The sequence below is a fragment of the Pundamilia nyererei genome, unplaced genomic scaffold, assembly GCF_000239375.1.
Source record: "Pundamilia nyererei isolate P.nyererei 1_Seehausen unplaced genomic scaffold, PunNye1.0 scaffold00005, whole genome shotgun sequence".
NCBI classification, from domain to species: Eukaryota; Metazoa; Chordata; class Actinopteri; order Cichliformes; family Cichlidae; genus Pundamilia; species Pundamilia nyererei.
The window spans coordinates 5,265,516-5,285,800 of record NW_005187406.1 but is presented as its reverse complement, the minus strand read 5'-3'; the positions used below and the strand labels follow the sequence as shown (position 1 = coordinate 5,285,800).

The window sequence follows — 20,285 nt, the reverse complement described above, 5'->3', positions numbered from 1 at the left end:
GTTTTCTTTATGTTGTGTTGTTTAGGACTGGTGTATGTACTGAAATTTCAATCTATCACTGTATGTAGTGACAATAACAACGTCTTATTTTATACAGTCAGCTGCCACTGTAGTACGGGGTTGGCAACTTTTACTTTCAGGACTGACTAAATTCTTCATTACACCAACACAGCCAGCCTGAACTGCTGATGCAAGACAGGATGGGTCTATGCTTTCATGTTGTTTATGCCAAATTCTGACCCTACCTGTACCTATGTTAGAGCACAAATCAGGACTCATCAGTGCACACTTCCAACAGACACATTTCCAATCCTCTTTTGTCAAGTTTTTATTTATTTATTTATTTATTTATTTATTTATTAACCTTTATTTATTTCATTGTGATTTAACTCTCATTTCCAAGAGAAACCTGGCCAGGACCTCACACAGGGTCTGTCTTGGTGAGTCAGTGTGAATGTAGCCTCACCTTTTATTCTGTTAGCTCACAGATGGGCTACAGCACCCGATGTGGTCTTCTGCTGCTGTAGCCCATCTGCTTAAAAGCTTGACATGCTGTGTGAGATTCTCGTATACATATCTTATTTGAAATAAGTGGTTTGAGTTACTGTTGCCTTCTTATCAGCTCAAACCGATCCAGCCAATCTGTTTAAATCTATTATTTTAAAAACAAAAACTCATTTCCAGCATGTAAATGTAAGCAAACCATTTCCTGATTTATCTTCAACATAATGCTACTCATTTTTGCACCTAACTGCAACAAAATGTAACATCTTTTGGATCGACCCTTCACCAGAAACTCAGCGAAATCATAACTGGAAAAATGGCAGATGCAGTAAATGTCAGTCATTCTGTCTCCTGGTAAGTATTATGAGTGCCTTAGCAATTTACTCTATAGTATGTGAAGCCGCTGAGGTTCTTCTATCCTGAGGCCTGAAATCATTAGCCATCTCCCAAAGCACAGCAGTGTGTTCACAGATGAACTGCTTCTGATGAGTGCGGTGGAGAGCGCTTCTGTATTTGTCCAGTCCTTCTTTAAGGACTAATCTCTCAGTGCTGGCTGGGTTTGCTGGCAGAAAAACTCTTATGTTTTGCTTTTATATCTGAACTCTCTACCTCTTTGACACAAAGTCACTTTTAGCTGTGTAGTTTGCTTCACTGGAAAAGGCAAACTGATTCTGTAGGCTGAACTGAGCGCCACGGAGAGAAGAAATACCCATTAGCTGTCGAGGTTATAAAAACATTCTTCCTTGCACTCACAAATCCTACTTGACACTGGATGCACTTAAATAGAAATTGACTTTTCTGTCAGCTGGATGGTGTAATAAAGACAAATGAAAATGCACACCTTACCCCACTGGAGAGTGAGATGTTCTCACCCAGCTCTTGTTTCCATAAATAAACAGTGTTATGCCATCCACTTTAATAAGAGTGGGCAGAAGTACTTGAATTAAAGTGCGCAGGAGTGAAGGGAGCCAAAGTTGGGTGATTAAACATAATTTAAAAAGCAAGCAGAATAAAACTCACTAACCAAATCACAAACATGACGAGAATGCGGGTCACCACTTTTTTTCCTTTATTTTGTTGTACACACAGTTGTATTTTGATTTAAATAAATAGTAATACTATTTTTAGGCAGAGAAAAGTGCGACAGTGTCATTCAGTAAGTGCGCAGCACATGCTACGCGTTACAACAGTGCAAGAACAGACCTGACGTCTGCATTTAGGATTCATTCCAGCACACGATCAAGCAACGCAGGGTGATTACAGAACATACAGACGCTGCAACAGATGGCTCGCAGAAGGCTCGGAAGGGCTGCATTGAGTTTAAAAGCTGGTGAATTTAAAAGTGTTAACCTTGACTGTGTGATTCATTTTCATGACGCGCTGCTTTGTTTATCACCGCACAAACTGTGGCAGACACAATGGCTACATCTACTGGCCATTCTGCAGAGCTACACTCATGTAGTTGAAGCCCTGGTGCACACAGAAGTCTGGAGGGGACTAACTAATATAGTTAAATTCTAGATGCAGTCCAGTTGCTGCATAAATATAAACATAAATGAGAGAAAGAGAGAAAAAAAAAAGAATTACACACAGTCTGCGTTCCCAGAAAGGTCATCAAATAGGAAAACACACATGCATGGTTCACTGAGCTGGATAGATAAAAAACAAAACAGCATCAGATTGCACAATAAACATGAACTGTTATCTAGCAGCTCACAAGTGTTGAACTAGAGAAGGTAATCCCTACAGCACATGCTGTTCAAATGATTGCCCAAACTACTGCAAACACATGCCAGTTTTTGGCAGGAGCTTGAGAGATTTCTGCATAAATATGAGTGAGGACAATTTCTTTGGCATAGGGACCCTACAAAAGGGTTCAGCACCATCACTCTCAATGGCGATCTAAAATACATTTTAGAAGCTTTATATAGGTTTGTAGTAAATAAACACAAAATGTGTGTTGGGTAGGATTAAAGGCCTAGACCAAATTGTAAATTAAGAACAGATTTGAACAGTCAATATTAACGGGATCACATCTCATAAATAACACACAGGATTTAATCTCCACAGAAGTCAATTAAAACCTGAAGATAAGTTCAAAAGGCACTGCTTTTTATAATCCCACAGGTCAAATTTCATTCAGCAACTTTATGGTCAAGGTCAGGATCATGCGTTGAGGAGGTAAATGAGCAGATTTTACCCAACTGGTAGAGATCATTCAGGGGATCGTGCTCTGTCATTAGGTCTGGAACTTCATTCATTTTCCCTTGGTTCTTCTTATCAAACACTGCTGTAATCTGAGCCAGCGTCTTGCCCTTTGTCTCTGGCAAGGTGAGCCCCAGAAACACAGCAGATACCAAACAAACACAGAGGAAAGGCAGAAAGCAGAGGTTTCCCAGGCCATTGACGATGAAAGGTAACAGCATTCCCATTAGGAGCAGGCTAATCCACATTAGAGAGCCGGCGATCATGTAGGCCGCTGGACGAGCCTTCTGATCAAAGATCTCAGCTGGTAAGATCCCTGTCACTCCGGCTGGGCCCAGGCCAAAGCTGAGGATGTAAGCGAAAACGCACACCATGCTGAGGTATGCCATCCCTGTCACTTTGCGGCTCTGGAGTGAAAGAGCTACAGTAAAAACTATAGACCAACAAGACATGAGACTGTAACCCCCGATGAGAAGGTACCGGCGACCCACGCGTTCAATCAGGAGGTTACTCAGAATGGAAGCTGTTAGCTCAGATGCCCCCGTCCCAATGGTGACGTACTGAATTTTCTCTGGTGGGATCCCTGCTTCCTGAAAGATGTAGGAAGCATAGAAGTAGATGGAGTCGTTTCCACAGAGCATCATGGCGCTGCTGGCGGCCATGACTGTTTTGAGTTGTGATCGTAAATTACGATCCTTAAACAGGGCCCAGGGCGTCTTAGCAGAAGATGTAGCTCCAGAATTTATGGCTGCGGACATTTGCTGCTCCTGAAGCAACTCCTCCATCTCCAAAACGGGAGCCTCCCCGCCGCGGAGTCTTCCAAGAGCCTGGAGACATGCTTCCCTGTCTCCCCTGTCGATGAGTAGGTACCTGGGGCTTTCGGGGAACCAGGGAAGGGTAAGGAGCTGGACCAGTGCTGGCAAAGCATTACTAGCCAGTAAGTAGGGCCAAAGAGGCTCACTACCCAAAAGCTCAGTAAGTCCCACAACCTGACCCAAAAAGATCCCAAATGCAGTAAAGACGGCAGAAGAAAACGCCACAGCACCTCTGAGGTGTTTGGGGGCACTCTCTCCAAAATACATAGGCTGGACATTCATGCTGACACCTGAGTTCATCCCCACCAGAAAGCGAGCAATGATGATCATCTCAAATGATTTTGCCACCCGGCATGTTAGCACCAGCACAGCAGCAGCAAACATGAAGGAATTGTTCAAAAGCAGCGACTTTTTCCTCCCAAAGCGAACTGACATGGGGCCTGCCAGCAGGGCCCCAAGGAGGCCACCAAGAGAAAAGGCTGATACTATCAGGGTCCACACCAGGGTCACCTCAGGGATATCCAAGCCTGTACCCCAGCGCTCTATGTAGGTGTCATTAATAAACTTTTGGATGTAGCTGGTCGGAGCGTTGATGATGGAGATGTTGTAGCCGTACTGAAAGGTTCCTCCAATGGCAGCACAGAGCACAGTCAGTCCAAGAGTCAATCCATTGCCTGAAGGTTTCCTGGTTTTTTCTGGTACATTATCTGCAGACTTCATCTCAAAGCAGGCTCTTTAAGTGGAAGAGCAAACTTGTCCCCTTCCGTTAGTTGTTCAATCAGCCCAAACCTTTTATGTAGCTTAGAGAGGCGTTTTTCACTCATATGAGACTACGGCTGATCTCTAATGCGGTTCAAATGAAAGGCAGCGTGATTCTTCAGTTAGAGCCGGGGTTATAAAAATCTGTGCCTTTTCCCTGAGTCTAACCTTTCAGGCTACGTCCTACCCGCAAGAGTTCTGGTGCAGTGATCCTTCCCCAGTCAAATTTAGAGTTAAAGTTTAAACATTAACTCAAATTACAGAAATTAATTAAAAGAGTAATAAAAAGAAGTGAAACCAGCTATGGGAAACAAGTATTATTCAGAAAAATAAATCCTGCTAGTCTAAATTTAGAGAATTATTTTCATCACCTTAACGGATGTTTTTGCATGTGTGAGGCGCGTACAGAGTGCTGATTGGTTCAAACTGCTTACGTCATTTTTGTGCGATTACTACTGTCGCGAGGAAAAAATGTAAGTGAACGCAGTCGTTTTAATTTGTTTCTCTTTTGTATTTGGCTTATAAATTGCAAATCACTACACGAAAGTGTTAACGCGAAAGGTACTGCTTTTAGCTTTACACGAAATTGTTAATAAGCAAACACAATATACAGTCATATTATTATTATTTATATATTTAACCAACGGTAAGCTAGCTAACTTTTGAGCTAGCTTGATTTTGTTTTGCATTTTCTATGAGTAGATATACTGTGGCCACTCAGCATTTGTCCTCATTCTTAAAAATGCATATGTGGCGATTACAGAAATGTGTTGCAGAACTGCTCAAAGAGCAAATGAACGAGGGTTCGCGAGTCTCCTACAGAATAATAACAACAAAAGGAAGTTCGTTTTCTCCCCCTAACACAGAACTATTGGTAGCATCTATTTGACAAATCGACTAAATTAATTTGTAGCTCATGTCAAAAGCGAAAGAATTATGCTTCCATAAACAAGCGGTCATTCTTACCTCAGTGTTGGAAAAAGTGACGATGCAGATGCTTTTGCACAGAGACGGAAAGACGTTACTTTAGCATCCCTGTAGTTACATTAGTGGAATATTATTTAACTGAGAATAAAGATCCTTTTCCCTCATATACCTCAGAGTGTTAGTTACCTTTAACAACTGGGATGTGATCAATAGCAGGCAAGGAGTTAAAAATGGAGAAATGACGAACGTGTTCAACATAGTCTGACTAAGCCAAAAGTTTTGGAATTTTGATTTAATAATTAAAACTATGATAAAGGGGAAAATCCAAAAAAGTATCAGTAATATAGGTAATCAACATTTAGGTTCAAAAAGCTAGAAAGGGACAATATAATTCAGTAAAAATGTAAGATTATTTACAGCCACTTGTAACCGTACTGCCAAAATACTGTAAATTTCAACGCTGGCTATGAAGATAATGTATGTCTGTAAAAACATAGAAAGATGAAGAAAATTTGCAGGTCCAAAATATAATTTAATATATTTCAGTGCAGCATATTTTGAAGCCACCTAACAGTTTTACCAGTGTTTGTTTAAAGTTAAAAACTGCCTGTCCAATAAAACAAAGAAAAAAGTATAGTCAAACAGTATTTGTTGGAAAAAGTTTATTATTAATTTTCACTATGACAAAATCTTATCATTTCAAGTAAAATGAGGTTTGCCTTCAAAAAATATTAAAAAGCTGTAGTTTGAGTTTCCCTTCTCTTCTTTTCTTGAGTTACATCTCACATATAGACCAGCTCAGCTTCAAGCCTCTTTTACTCCATTTTTGTTTTTCCTTACTTTTATACTTTCCAAGTCTGCTTGGGTCCCGCTGATGTAAATTTTTGGAAAGGTAGTGCAGATGTTAACCTCATGTTATCATACGACGTGAAGGACAATAAAGCTCCTTGAATCCTTGAGATTTTAAATAACCTTACCAAAATTATAAAAAAAAGTTGTGCAGGCTAAAATAGAAATGTTCCTTCAAAATCTAGTCCATAAAGGCCTGTAATGTAGTGGGGATGGAGCCGGACTCCCTTAAGGTGGTGTCAGAGAGGCGGATGTTGTCCAAGATGAGGACAATGCTGGACAATACAGCCCATCCACTCTATGACAGGAGCACATTCACTTAGAGACTGAGTTACCCAAATGCACCGCTTAATAACACAGGAAATCATTCCTGCCTGTCAGTTTGCATGGTTTGATGTTACTTTATGCAAATGATAATCTATTTTGCCACAGTGCAAAGGTGTTGGGGATGTCTGGCACCCTAAATCTTAGATCTTTTTGGTTGTTTTCTCCTTTAACAGGGCGCCTTCTCCAACAAAAAGGAAGGACGATGACAAGAGCAAACAGCGCAGCAAGGACAAGTCAGGAGCCACTAAAGAGGGAGCTGACAAAGGCCGGGGCCGAGACAAGAACCGCACCCGACGCAGCGCTTCTAGCAGGAGCAGCAGGTCAGATCACTAACCACCTGTTCCCCTCTGGTTTGAATGAGAGTTAGCTCATTTGAATTAAAGCTTTGGGACCAAACCCTTCTATTGCTCCCCTCAGCAGATCATCCATTTAAAAATAAATAAATAAATAAAAAATTATCATAATGTTCTCTTTAGGTCGAGCTCCAGCTCCAGCAGCAGCAGCTCAGGTTCCAGCTCTGGCTCCTCCAGCGGCTCAAGCTCCTCTGCCTCCAGTCACTCTGGCTCCTCCAGCTCCCGCTCTTCTTCCTCCTCATCTTCATCATCCTCACCCAGCCCCAGCCGCCAACGCCACAACAACAGACGACGCTCGCGCTCAAAGTATGGAAGCGTTTACTAGGAAGCACCCAAAAAACTAAATGTAGTAAGAGATTAGCAAGAGGTTGTACATTGCCTGTTCAGTGAGTAATCCTCAGTGAGTCTTGGTTCTAGTGATGTTTTCATAAAAAGAACTTAAATGTACTTGAAGAGTTTTCATATTAGACGCTGTCATTAACAGCTCACATGTTAAATTAAAGTCAGATGTGATTGTAGGTCTAAATCGCCAAAGAAGGAAGGCAGGGATCGACGACGCAGGAGTCCCACACCCAAACCGACCAAGGTCTTCCTGGGTCGGCTGACCAGAAACGTCATCAAGGTACATTCTTAACTAGAAGTGCTTAAAAAGATGGGTTTTTTTGTTTGTTTGTTTTTATCGTTATCACACTGGCTCTTTTGCTATGTCACAGAATGTTTTTTGTTTTGCTTTTTTTTTTGTCATCCATAACATAAAATTTCAAGTTGATAAGCCGTTAGCTCCACCAATCAGGACCTCTCTGAATATATTTCACTGTTACCCGGAAACAGAAGGTGGAGGCATCAGCTACCAATGCTACAGATGGAGGTCACGAATGAGCAAACTGCTTTCAAAATGGTTTTAAAATGATGACATCCTTGTGTTACTAGTGGAAACATGCTGTTATTATTAGCATTAACAGGAATTTTTCCATGTTTACTATACATATTCCTGATTTTGAGTGCACCTGTGACTGCACCATTTGTGGGTAACTAGGGAATGACGTCATTCACGGAGCTTTCTGATTGGCAGAGCTAACTTGAAATTTCAAATAAACTAAAAATGTAGTTATGGATGTATTTTTTTTTCTTTTATCCCCCCCAGTGGTGGAAACTATCTTCCATACTTTTGTATTTAAGTCATAAAAGCAGGGAATCTTTGTGTGATGTATACAAGCAGTGTGCAAATGGATAACCATGAAGCCAGATTTTCTTTCACACCCGATTTCTGTTGATACGTGCGTTACGATAGATCCTGAGGGACTTTAGGACACTGCAGCCAACAGAATAACAAGTAATAAACATACTGCTTAGACACAGCTTTAAACTGTGAGCAGAGTTTATTTTCACAGTTCTTAAAAAGTTTTTGTGTTTACAGTTTGTATTGAAACTTTTTGTTGATTCAAATGAAGAAGAGGATCGTAGGGATGGTGGAGAGTGCTCACAGGGGACTGATTAAGCCTTTGTTTTGGAGTTTGAGTCAGCAGCATTAAAATCTCTGGTAAACACTGTTAGCTACAAGCACAGTGGCCACATTTCATTTTTGTGAAAACTTAAGATATTTGATCATTTGTAGTTGATTGTAAAGCAAATCTTTGTAGTTGCTTAAAAAAAACAAATGTAGGCTGTAATGAAATGCTTTGCATTTCTATTATTACCTTAATACTTTTACCAGTACGCTCACGAAACAAGCATGGAGTTACTGATTACACTGAATGCGGCTACAAAGAACTGATAAGGTGTTAACTGCAAGAAGGTATTTCTTACTCCAATAAGTATTAGCAGCCTTTCATTCCCTCAAATCCTGTTTGTTTTCTGTCTCAGTACAGAAACTTGTTCAGTCTTTTCTGGATAATTCTGTGTGTTCCAGAATTTTTAGTACACTCTGGGAGACTGAGAGAGGATTAATGCTGCAGATGATTCAGAGTGTGTAGCTGTCCGCTACACTGTTAATTGCAGAACAGTGGAGCTGCATCTGTGGACCTCTGGAGAAGAGAGGAGGGGTGGCGTGGGGGGTTCTTGATGATTTAATTCATTGGTTTCCTGCTTGATAAATAATAATCATTAAAATATATATTCAGGCTTTCTTTCTAATATATATACTAATTTCCTAAATGGCATTCTATAATATGTCATATGTAATGTGTGTCTGTGTGTAACCACATGTATAACTTTTTGTTGGTGATGCTTAGACTGGCCAGTTACACAGAAATGACCCCCAGAATGAACCCAGCCGTCATCCAAATTCAGGTTCAGATTTCTTTACTGTCATTCAGTCAATACATCACAGATGCACTGCTGAACAAAATTAGGATCACAGAAAAACAAACAAAAATCGGAGGTCAGGTCATAGCTGTCACAGAGCCGTACTGTGCTGCACGCCAGTCTGTGATAGCTTTTGCTTAAAGGTAGAAGAGAGACCAGTCTGTGGCAGGGGTGCCTGCTGTCCCTGGTGATCCTTTTTGCCCTTGACAGGTGGCGTTGTTGGGCCAGGCTCCCAACAGGTGGCAGTGAGACCCCATTAATCTCAGCTGCCATCGCCACGCTCCCCAGTGGCTTTCTGTTTGAGGCACTGCTGCTCTCATGCCACAGAGTGTTGGTACTGCGTGTTGGTGCACTCTGTGTGGTGGCTCTGTAGGAAGTGGTGAGGACAGATGGGTTAAGATGAGCCTTTTTTTAACCTCGGTAGGAAGTGCAGGAGATTTTTTTTGAAAACATAGGAGATGTGCAGGAGTCACATGAACCCCCATGAATATTATATGAAGCACAGTTTCCACACCAGTGTTGATGATATAGATCGGGATGCGTATAGTCAAATAACAGCTCTTTGGGGAGGGGGGTTCACTTTCAGAATAAGATTGTCATTGCTGCAAAAAGTTTCACCTCCTTGTAGTCCTTGTTATTATTTTACTTGTTAAGACTTTGATGAGATGTTGAATTTACAAAGTAGTTTTCTGAGATCATGCAGTGTTGTGGCTGTGAGGTGATCCTGGAGTCTGTAATACATGTAATACCCTGTCCCAGTCTAGTTGTATCTCTATGGTCCTGAAATTGATTCTATAATTTGGGTTTTTGTGACTAAGGGCCTTTTTTGCCACTGATTTTCTTATAGAGGTTGGCTCTTGTAATTCTGAGGGCTGTCATAAGGTTCTCACTCACTCTGATATTGATACTTTTTTTTTTCTTCATGCAACCTCAGCCACAACTGGTCATGACAGGTGGCTGTCTCTCCTTGATCCTGGATCTGAGCTCTGAGGTTTCCTCCTGTTAAATGTTTTTTTTTCTTCCTATTGTCACCAACTGCTTGCTTATAGGGTTTGATTGTTGATGATTTTCTCTGTATTACTGTAGGGTCTTTACCTTACAGTATAAACTACATCCAGGTGACGGTTGTTGTGATTTTGTGGCATATGAATAAAATTGAATTGAAATTTTAGATCTAGCCACATAGAGCCTTAGCATGCTCCTCAGTGTCTGTGTCCTGAGCCCCTCGAAGCACCGATCAGTCTGTGCAAATCCTGCAGTGCTGCTCCGTAGTTCTGATGACCAGAGGTCTGTATGCTGGAATTTACAAGACAGAGACGTGGTCTGATGAGTTGATGGTCGGGGCAGAGGACTGAATGCTTTGAATGCTGCTGTTATGTTTCAATAAACACAAGTAGTCAAGTATGATGGACCCTCTAGCTACAAAATCCACGTTGGAAAAAGTGGCGGAGAACTTTTTTCATAACCATTTGTTGGTTGTTTTGTATCAGGTTACTGTCAGCTTTGCGTCTGTGTAACCGTGGATGTAAAGAACAGTGATGGAAATTACTGAGTTTGCTGAACGGCCAGCATTTAACGGCCAAGTCCTCAGTGTGTGGAGAACAATGTGATAGACCCTGTTTGTGTCCATGCACCATCTGTTGTTGATGTGGATACCTACTCCACCACCACAAGGAATGCTGCTTCTGTGTGACGTTTTCCCCGCTAAGCCTCATCTGTGCAGTCGTCGGGCTACTGAGACTTTAAATGAGCAAAGATTTCAAGTTCAAGCAGAATGATGAATGAAGTCTGTAATCAGCAACTGACAACCGGGAAACCACAAATGGATCAAAAATCAAAAGAGGGCTCACCAAAGACTTCATCCAGAGATGGGCAAGCAGTGGTCACGTGATCAGGCTAAAAGAATCAGTTCTACCAGGAAGAACAAATTATTTTTGGTTTAGAAGCTGAAAGTTACTCACAATAAAAACAGCAGGTATCTCAAAGGTTTTCTGTGTCTTTTAAAGGAGCACATCCAGGAGATTTTCTCCACATATGGCAAGATCAAGATGATTGAAATGCCCATGAACCGCATGCACCCTCACCTGTCCAAGGGGTACGCCTATGTGGAGTACGAGACCTCCGAAGAGGCAGAGAAGGCTCTGAAGCACATGGACGGAGGTAGGAAGGACTGAAGAGATTGTTTCAGAGCCACGTTCTGAGTCATGTGCTTAAAGTGGATCAACTCTCACGCTGATGTCTTTCAGGTCAGATCGATGGTCAGGAAATCACTGTCACAGCTGTGCTGACTCCCACGGTGCGCCCCCCTCCTCGCAGGCTTTCCCCTCCCCGGAGGATGCCTCCTCCGCCCCCGATGTGGCGCCGGACTCCACCTCGTATGAGGAGAAGGTAATGAGCAAATGATGGGCACCCACAGTGGAGAAGGGGGAGGAGGAGAGAGGAAACCTTTACCTCTTCTGTTATTTATGTTCTTTTCTCTTTTTCTAGATCTCGGTCTCCACGCCGACGGTCTCCAGTGCGGCGCAGGTCTCGATCGCCTGGCCGCCGCCGCCATCGGTCGCGATCAAGTTCCAACTCCTCGCGCTAGCGATCGTGAAGCTTTTCCTCTCCCTCGCCTCCTCTGAATTTATTCTTTTGTTTTGTCCTTTTGATCAGAGCAACAAAAAATGTGAAAGAAAAATGTTTTTGTGTTGTTACCTTGTTAAGTGGCGAACACAGGAGCACCAAAGTCTTTACCATTTTCCCCAGTAAAGACATTCAGGCGGTGTTTTATGATAATAAGACGTAAGAATTGTGTTGAACTTTAAATGCTTCATTTTTAATACATTGAAACCTTTTCATTATTTTCTAGTATTTTTGTTGTGTTCATGTATTTGAAAACAATAGAAACACAAAACTGTAAAAGAGCCTAAAAGGCAAATCTTCATGTGTCCCCAGTAAGAAAAAAGGCTGTGAGATCAGAATAAAAGAACCTCTTGTATGTTTATGAACCACAGTGGGATTAATATGAAAACTGCAATGCAACCATTTCCTAGTTTTCAAATCATTATTGGACCTCCGTCCTTCAGATTAACACAGTTTCCTTCTACTGCCTGTCCCTAATTTCTGTTGTCAGTTATGGTGTTGGGTAGTTACTCAGTCATATGGCAATGAATAGCCATTATTGCCATTGCATTTACAAGTGCTATTAAAGCTTAGATAATCACACTAATCTTTATGTCCATCATATGACCTACCCACAATATTACTGTCTTGTAATCCTGCCACGACCTTAGAATGAATGACTCCGTGATCGTTACTAGATGGGTTGCTGTTGCTCTACCCTGAATGCAATAAGCTCTATTAGATAGATCAGTGAAGACACGACAGGAAAGACATTCTGCAAAGGGCCGCAGGTTGGACTCAAACCTGGGCTTGCCACTCTCAGCCATATGACATGAGGTCACCCGTTCAACATGCTGAGCTAAACCAGCACAAATAAAATCAGTACTTAATTATAGTTCCAAATGAGTTGAAGACATAATTCAGACATGACAAAGACCTGTGGGCTTCCTGTTTTTGTCTGAATTCTGATAAAACTTTTTAGTGGTGTAGTGAGGGGTCAGACTGTTAACTAAATTATATAATAACTAAATGTTAATTTGACCGAGTCTTCAGGGTGAACTCAATGATTTATTGGTTGAAAAATGAGAAAGAGGCTTACAACTGATAAACTATAAGTCTTACGAGTGAGGTAAGTATTAGCATATAGAGAGTATCATATAAAGATTATATATAAAAATTTACAATGTCACATTTGACCTCTGACCTCTCCTTCAATAGATGGATCTGAAGGTCAAAGCAATAATAATGCTGTAGAGTTATTCAAAGCTGTTTCTTTCTGCCATTGTTTCCATTGACATTGTTTCCATTGAGAAGATAAAACTATCTAGGGAGTAATGTAAGGGGATTCTAAATATCACGTCATAATTTAGTTTAAAACCACTTCCTTCTATCATCATCATCACTCCCTGAATCCAGAGACTCTTTAGCATCGATATCAGTCATCCAGGTGCTTGGAAGATGACGTAGCAGCTGCGTCAGAAGGATGGACAAATGTCTCACTAACAGTCACAGTAGTGGATGTTTTACTGTCACAACCAGAGCCAAAGACCACAGCTGAATTCCTAAAATATTCACATGAAATCACGCTGGATGCAAACACAACAAACACATCCACACTGCAAAAGCTTTCTATCCCTCAGGTTAAAAAAAATCCACATATAATGAATGACTCTGACATTATGTAAGTTGGTGAGTACTGACAGTTTACGTCATTATTATAGGTACAATCTGTGGGTTAGTGAATTCCCTTCCCTCTCTACTGACTTCTGGTTATATTTTGGGTAAGAATCAGAAGGCTGTTTTCTCCTTTGACATCTCCTTTGCTAAGAACTCGTACATTTATTCTGCCACTCTGGCATAAAGGGCTATAATGGACACTGGACTGAATATTAAAAATGCCATATCATGCAATAGGCCTGTAGCGAGTAGGTCACCGGTTATGATCATACTGTAAATCTTTAATTGAGGCTGTCAGAAGCTGGGATGGGACTGACTCACTGTTACAGCAGGTGGTTTTTTTCACCTCGCTTTGTAATGTTGCATCATATTTTATGACATTGTTAATGTAAATTGCCAGTAAATATTCAGCTCAGAATGCTTTTTTGCAACCAGAGGAGCCACCTGCTGCTGGCCTTTAGAAAGTTACATCTCCTATACTTAAACAAATGACTGAGACTATGGCTCCAACATCATCAGATCAGATGAATAATAACCATCAATCAAATCTAGCTTTTTAAACATGCTACTGACAAGACTGCATCATTGTTTTTCAAGGAAACCAAGCAACTTATAGTGACATGGGGACCTCTTTTATAAAGGAGATATACTGGACAATCTATTGCACAACCACACTGAAGTACAGGTGTGTTCCTCTTTCTTCAAAAAGGTCTAATTTATACCACATTGTGTTCCATTATATTCAGCATGTTGTTTTTTTCCTTACTAAAATAAAGATGTTTTCCTGTTAACCGATATACAGAAAAGGTGCCAGCTCTTCCAATACTCAGTAAGATGTTCGCCCATGCTTTCACCGGTAAATAAAATCATGCCCTGTGATAAATGGTCTGCTCCACACAGTTTTACATGTTGAGATTATACGCGTATGATCTGGAGTCAAATATTTGTATTATTTAAAATTTGGGAGTGGGACTTGCATTTTTTAAGCACAGGTGTGCAGCTCATATGAAACTGTACTGCTCAGTACAAACCTCCCTCTGCACTCAGCTGCAGAAATCTGCTGTTGTAACATGATTCAGCAGAAGGCATCAGTATATTCAGGGAGCTTTCTCAGAGGGAAAAAGACAAAGTGATATCTGGGCCTGGGATGTATGTCATTTATTTTATTATGCTGCTGATCCTTCCTGGACAAAGTAAGTCTGTTTCACAACCCTTTGTAGATAACTGTGAATAGGACAGTAACTTGTGGTAAGTCACCCGTGAAATTGTTTAGACGTTTGTAGACGGGATGAAATGAAATCAAATAAAAACACACACAAAAAGCACTTTTGTTCACATGGCGGTTTCATTCGATGATCATATCTACACTTTAATAGACTGCTGTAAAATTGACATGATTTTACATTCTGTAAACAGCAATGCATTCTGGGAGCTTGAGGCAGTTTTTAGCAGTAAATCAAATACACACCTTATTCTGTAAACTTCAAATTCAAACATACACTGTGGGATTATTTTAATTTAATTTAACTTTAATATGTTTTGTTTGTTTGTTTAGGTGCTTAAAATTTGGCATTTCTGAAAGTAATGTGAAACATATGTTGCCACTAGTCGTCTACTACCATGGTAAGGTTAGCTTAATTGATGCTAGTTAAAAGCTAACTTGATTATTTCCAATGCCCTCATTAGTGAATGTTGAGGAGCTTTTGGCATTGGCATACATAAGGTAAGCTTTAGGTATGAATTTAGCATTTTATCCATGAAAATTGTCCGCGCAATCCTGTAGTTACTGATCTTTATTCCAGTGTTATGGACATATGTCAGCACTAAGTTTAGGTCCATATCTTCTGCCTAATTTACCGCCTCCTGCTCTTGATTCCCTATCTACATGCTCACCTGCAGCCTTCTTTATTGCTTTTCAGGATCTGCTTTCATGTCACCGGTCTAATCCTCAAACTCCCCTGTTTCCTGTTAACAAGGTACTAGTTAGGTACTAGTGCTGCTACCTGCCTCTTCATAGACACTTATCCTAAATACCAAGATGTCTTTTTGTGAAAAGAACTCAAAAATAAAAATAAAACATATTATGATGAGGTAAACAAAAGTATATAGTTCATTATATGTACACTTGTTTACTGCCTTATCATATGGTAGAGTTTACAGGCTGAAATGTTAGACTTTTAAAGCAAGTAGTCACATGTATTCAAGCATATTGGTTTCAGAATCTGTGCAATTCTTTTGAACCTATTTTAATGGAAACATGTCAAATAACAGCAAAACCTGACTTGTGTAATATGTTAAAAGTGTGTGTAAAAATAATAATATGTTGGCTTTAGATCATATATTTGTAATCTCCCTGTGAGTTTAAGACAAGCATGGCCAATCATTATGAACTGCTTTGGCTTTAAAGCATCAGTGTACACAATTCAGTAATTCCTTAAAATCTCCAGAAAACAAATCTAAACAAAAAAATCTGAAAGAGACTTTTGTTTATTTATTCATTTATTTATTTTGCTTTCTTTTTTTCTTTTTTTTTTATAACTTTTTATTTGTCAGTTTACAGTATGTGAATACAAAACTTGCGGTCAGCATAGGAGACATACACAATTCCAGTAATAGCATCTTCTTACATCATGGTAATATTCAATTATTCAATACAAAGGGAGTACACAACCCATTTTTCCCAGAGCTTCTTGAATTTCTCAAGCTCGAGTCTAAGGACAAAGGTAAGTCTTTCCATTCCAAAAATTTCTTCCACTATCCCACGCCATTGGGCCCTAGTTGGAGGGTCTGCCTTTTGCCATCTTCGGGTTATGGCCTTCCTGCTGCCAGCCAAAAGTATTTTCAATAAATAATTATCTTTATGTGGGAGTGCTGTAGGCAATTTGCCAAGATACAACGTATCAAATGAGTAGACTATTTTAATCCCAATTATTTTGTATATCTCAAGGGCCACCTCCCCCCAATATGGCTGGATCTTTGGGCAGGCCCAGAAGACATGAAAATGGTTTGCCATGGGGGTTCCACAACCTCTCCAACATAGGCCCTGGCTCTGTGAGCCTGTTTGCCGAGCTGTGAGTTTAGGAGTGATAAAGAATCTCACTACATTCTTCCAACCAAACTCTCTTAAAGACCTTGAATTTGCAGTGGTAGCCTGAGACTCACATATTCCCCACCAGCTGTCCTCTGAAATTAGTGAGCCTGATTCCCTCTCCCATTTCTGCTTAATGTACAACGTAGAGTGATTTTTAGAGGCTTGTATACTACCGTATATTTTTGAGACCATCTTTTTAGAGTCCTTTCTCTTGTATGCCTCTTGAAAGATTTGAATTAGGTCGTATTCGTTTTCATCTCTGATTAGTAACGTCTTGTTGTAATAGTCTCTAACCTGCAAGTATCTAAAGAAGTCCTGCTTTGCCAGTCCGTATGTGTCTGAGATGGTTTCATAGCTTTGGAATCCCCCATGTGTTGCTAGTGAACAAAAAGAAGTAATTCCTCTCAGAGACCACTGTTTAAAGGTCCCATCCAGCCTGGCAGGCACAAACTCCGGGTCATAAGCTATCCAATTCAAGGTCCTAACCTGTTTTTCTATTTGTAGTTTCCCCACTTCCCTGAACCATAGTTTCAGGGTGAACCGGATCAAATGGTTCAAATCTTCGTAAAATCTTTCAGCTTGGTTCTTATTTCCTAAAAGTGACTGTAGTGGGAAGTCTAATTGTGTAATTTCCATATTTTTCCACTTAGCTTCATAGTTTGGGGAGCACCAGTTTACCAGGGGCTTCAGTTGTGCGGCGTAGTAGTAATCTTGTAAGCACGGCAAAGCTCTCCCTCCCTTCTCTTTTTTCAGTTGCAGCGTTTTGTACTGGACCCTCGGTCGTACAGAGAAAAAAAACCCAACAATCATATGACCCCCTATGAGCAAGCACTTTGGCAACAGTGGGAAGGAAAAACTCCCTTTTAACAGGAAGAAACCTCCGGCAGAACCAGGCTCAGGGAGGGGCGGCCATCTGCTGCGACCGGTTGGGGTGAGAGAAGGAAGACAGGATAAAAGATATACTTTGGAGGAGAGACAGAGGTTAATAACAGATATGATTCAATGCAGAGAGGTCTGTCTATTTGAGACAAAGCCTGTCTGATCTAGGTCTATCAGCTCCGGGATAATTGATTCCAGTCTCTTAGCTAATATTGAAGCAAATACCGTAATTTATAGTCCACGTTAAGGATAGAGATTGGCCTATACGAGCTGCATTCTTTTTTATCTTTGCCGTCTTTTGGGATAATTGGGATAACTGCTTCTCTCCAAGATTGTGGGGCTACTCCTGTTCTTAGTGTATGATTAAAGCAATTAAGCAGCACTGGTGTTAGTTGCGTCCTAAATGCTTTATACCATTCGGACGGATAACCGTCTGTGCCCGGTGCCTTATTCGCCTTCAGCCTGGAAATGGCTGATGTCTTCATTTTTATTTCAAAAAATGATTCTCTAGCGGTGGTCCTCGGCCCAGCTGTGGTTAAAGGTGTGGCGCTTGCCGTTTTCGCAGTTGGTTCTGGCCCTCTTATTTGATGTCGCAAAGATGCTTTCATCTGGCTTCCTCTTAATTGGCAAGATGGAATTTTGTGTCCTGTAGCTAGTGGTTGCGCAGGATGGAGCCATAGAATCGTGGCGCTTCTGCTGGTCATGATCTGACCTTTCATGTTGGTACAGTGTTTCTCTGCGCACATCTTTCCAATTAGTCTTTTTTCTTTTAAGATCTGGGTCACTCGTATCCTTTTCATTTTCCTGCAGGTGCTTTCTTTTACACTGTGCTTTCTTTGGAATTGTCTCAGAATTTTCACTCTGACTGGACCTGACTAAATTGTGGCTGCTCCTCTGAGTTGAATGGGGAGAACCGTTTTGGCTGTGGGGGATCACTCGTGTTTTTCTCTCTGCTGCAGAGGGAGGGAAGTTCCTCTGAGCAGATTGTCTGGTGTCAGAGGTGGGCTTGTGTGCAGACTCTGTCCTGCTGGTATGTAGACTCTGTCCTGGCGTCTCTTTCTTCTTTGTCCTTAAGTAGTTTATGTGCTCATAGCAGGACTCAACATAGGAGCTACTCTGGCGTATCCATGCAAGGTGGCTCAGTTTTGAAAAGGCATGCTCAAGGACCTGATTGGGTGTTATTCGTTTTCGGGGATCGAGGTGAAGCAAGTGCTTTACCATGTCTACAAACATCAGGATATCACACCTTTTTGCAGTTGCATCTGCATAATCCTCATCTTCAATGATCTCGGTATATAAGAGTTCATCCAGAGACTTCAATTTTTGTACTCTTTTGTCAACAAACTCAATCCCAAACTCCTGGAAATATTGTTCAGTTGTCTTGAGTTTCCAGTGGTAGATGTTGTCGGAATTGAACTCCCTGCAGAAATACTTTGCAGTCTTTTGCCCACAGTTTAACATTTGCTCTGGGAGTTCTCCTTGAGTCTCCGTTATGTATTTTAGTATGGCATGTTCACTGTATCCCGGGTACAGCAAGTAACCAGTGTATAGAGACACTGCCATGCAGCCCAGAGACCATATGTCTATGGCTTCTGTAAATGGAAGCCCCAGAATAATCTCCGGAGACCGGTACGGACGTGTCTGGATGTATGAGCCCACCTTGGCAGCTGAGGTCTCACAGGCCAGACCGAAGTCAATTAGTTTAACTCGGTATGGCTCTTGGGGATTATTCACCAGCATTACGTTCTCTAATTTCAAGTCTGCATGGATTGTTCCAATCGACTTGAGGTGGCTAAGAGCTAAAGCTATCTGTATGACGATGGGGCGAATAGCCTTTAAACTGAGCGGATTGCAATATCTTTCTTGCAATAAGTCAAAAAGACTTTTTTCGAGGAATTCAAATTCAAGGCACAGATGTCCACGGACTGTAAAAGCCTGGTACCATTCGACTATATTGTACTTGCTGGAGTTACAGGCTTTAAGTTTTTGCAGGGCAGCCAGCTCTTGGTTTTTAAACGGGTCTTTTTGGTCCTGATCCTTTATCATTTTAATGGCTACAATCTTTTTGTTAGCCATTTGGACACATTTGGCAACTCTGCCATATGTCCCTTCTCCGACAACACTTATAATTTGGTAGTTGGAGGAGAGCCAGCCACCGGGGACTAACTTGTCCTGGACATTTCCGAAAGACATCTCTGATGCTATCAAAGTGATTAACACTAAAAGTTAGAAGAGTAAAGCAGATTTCACCTCAAAATATTATGAAATAAAATAGATGGTTCTTCTTTCTTCTTCAAAGTGTGAAAAGGTGAAAGGTCTGCTCAAACGGTTTACTGTTAAACTTGGTTCTTGCAGGCGTGACCAAATGTATCTCTGCTTGAACGTTAGAACGTTTGCGAACTGCTGCTGGCTTCAACTGCTGTCAACAAACTGACTGATAACTGCTGATTCTCACTTCTATTTATAGAAAAAGAAGGATCAAAGATTCTAAGACGTTTGTGACATCATCACTCTGTAAGCCATTGAGATTGTGACATCATCTATGAATGGGGATGTTTTTTTTTAAACTGTTTTCAAATTTACTATGTCAGTTAGCTTAGTTTTAGAGCAGTTGGTTAGTTACCACTTTTATATAGCACTTGTGTTCCCAGTTTATATACTTTCCGGTTGTTTGGTAGATTTTAGGTCTTTTTCCACTCAGCAAAAATAATAAAACATACTTGTATGTATTTTTTTTCCTATGGTGTATCCTATGGTATATGGTGTACCCTCGAGGGTCCGGACAGACAGAGGAGGGGAAAACAATGCTATCTGCCTGATGATGAACATTTTCAGAGGCTTTGATCGTGGAAGTGCCCTAAGAGGAAGGAGTACCCATAATCAGAGAATTGAGAGGCTCTGGGGTGATCTGTGGCGAGGAATGACCAATGTGTACTGTGATTTATTTCACCACCTGGAGGAGGAAGGCATCATTGACATTGACAATGAAAT

General features: G+C 41.0%; 2 protein-coding genes and 1 pseudogene across 2 annotated transcripts; 1 reads left to right on the top strand and 2 right to left on the bottom strand.

Moving 5' to 3' along the window:
- Positions 1–1,622: 1,622 nt before the first annotated feature.
- LOC102204230 (solute carrier family 2, facilitated glucose transporter member 11 pseudogene) lies at positions 1,623–4,398 on the bottom strand (annotated as a pseudogene).
- A 288-nt stretch (positions 4,399–4,686) lies between these two features.
- On the top strand, positions 4,687–11,886 carry LOC102203953 (RNA-binding protein with serine-rich domain 1-like). Its single transcript, XM_005721866.1, has 7 exons — positions 4,687–4,756; positions 6,560–6,706; positions 6,863–7,045; positions 7,259–7,361; positions 11,050–11,203; positions 11,290–11,431; positions 11,531–11,886. Coding segments are annotated over exons 1-7 (831 nt in total). The 5' UTR covers positions 4,687–4,754; the 3' UTR covers positions 11,631–11,886.
- A 5,518-nt stretch (positions 11,887–17,404) lies between these two features.
- Positions 17,405–19,441, bottom strand: LOC102208288 (homeodomain-interacting protein kinase 3-like). Its single transcript, XM_005721970.2, has one exon. The coding sequence runs from the start codon at positions 19,368–19,370 to the stop codon at positions 17,802–17,804; it is 1,569 nt and encodes a 522-aa protein (XP_005722027.2). The 5' UTR covers positions 19,371–19,441; the 3' UTR covers positions 17,405–17,801.
- Positions 19,442–20,285: the final 844 nt, after the last annotated feature.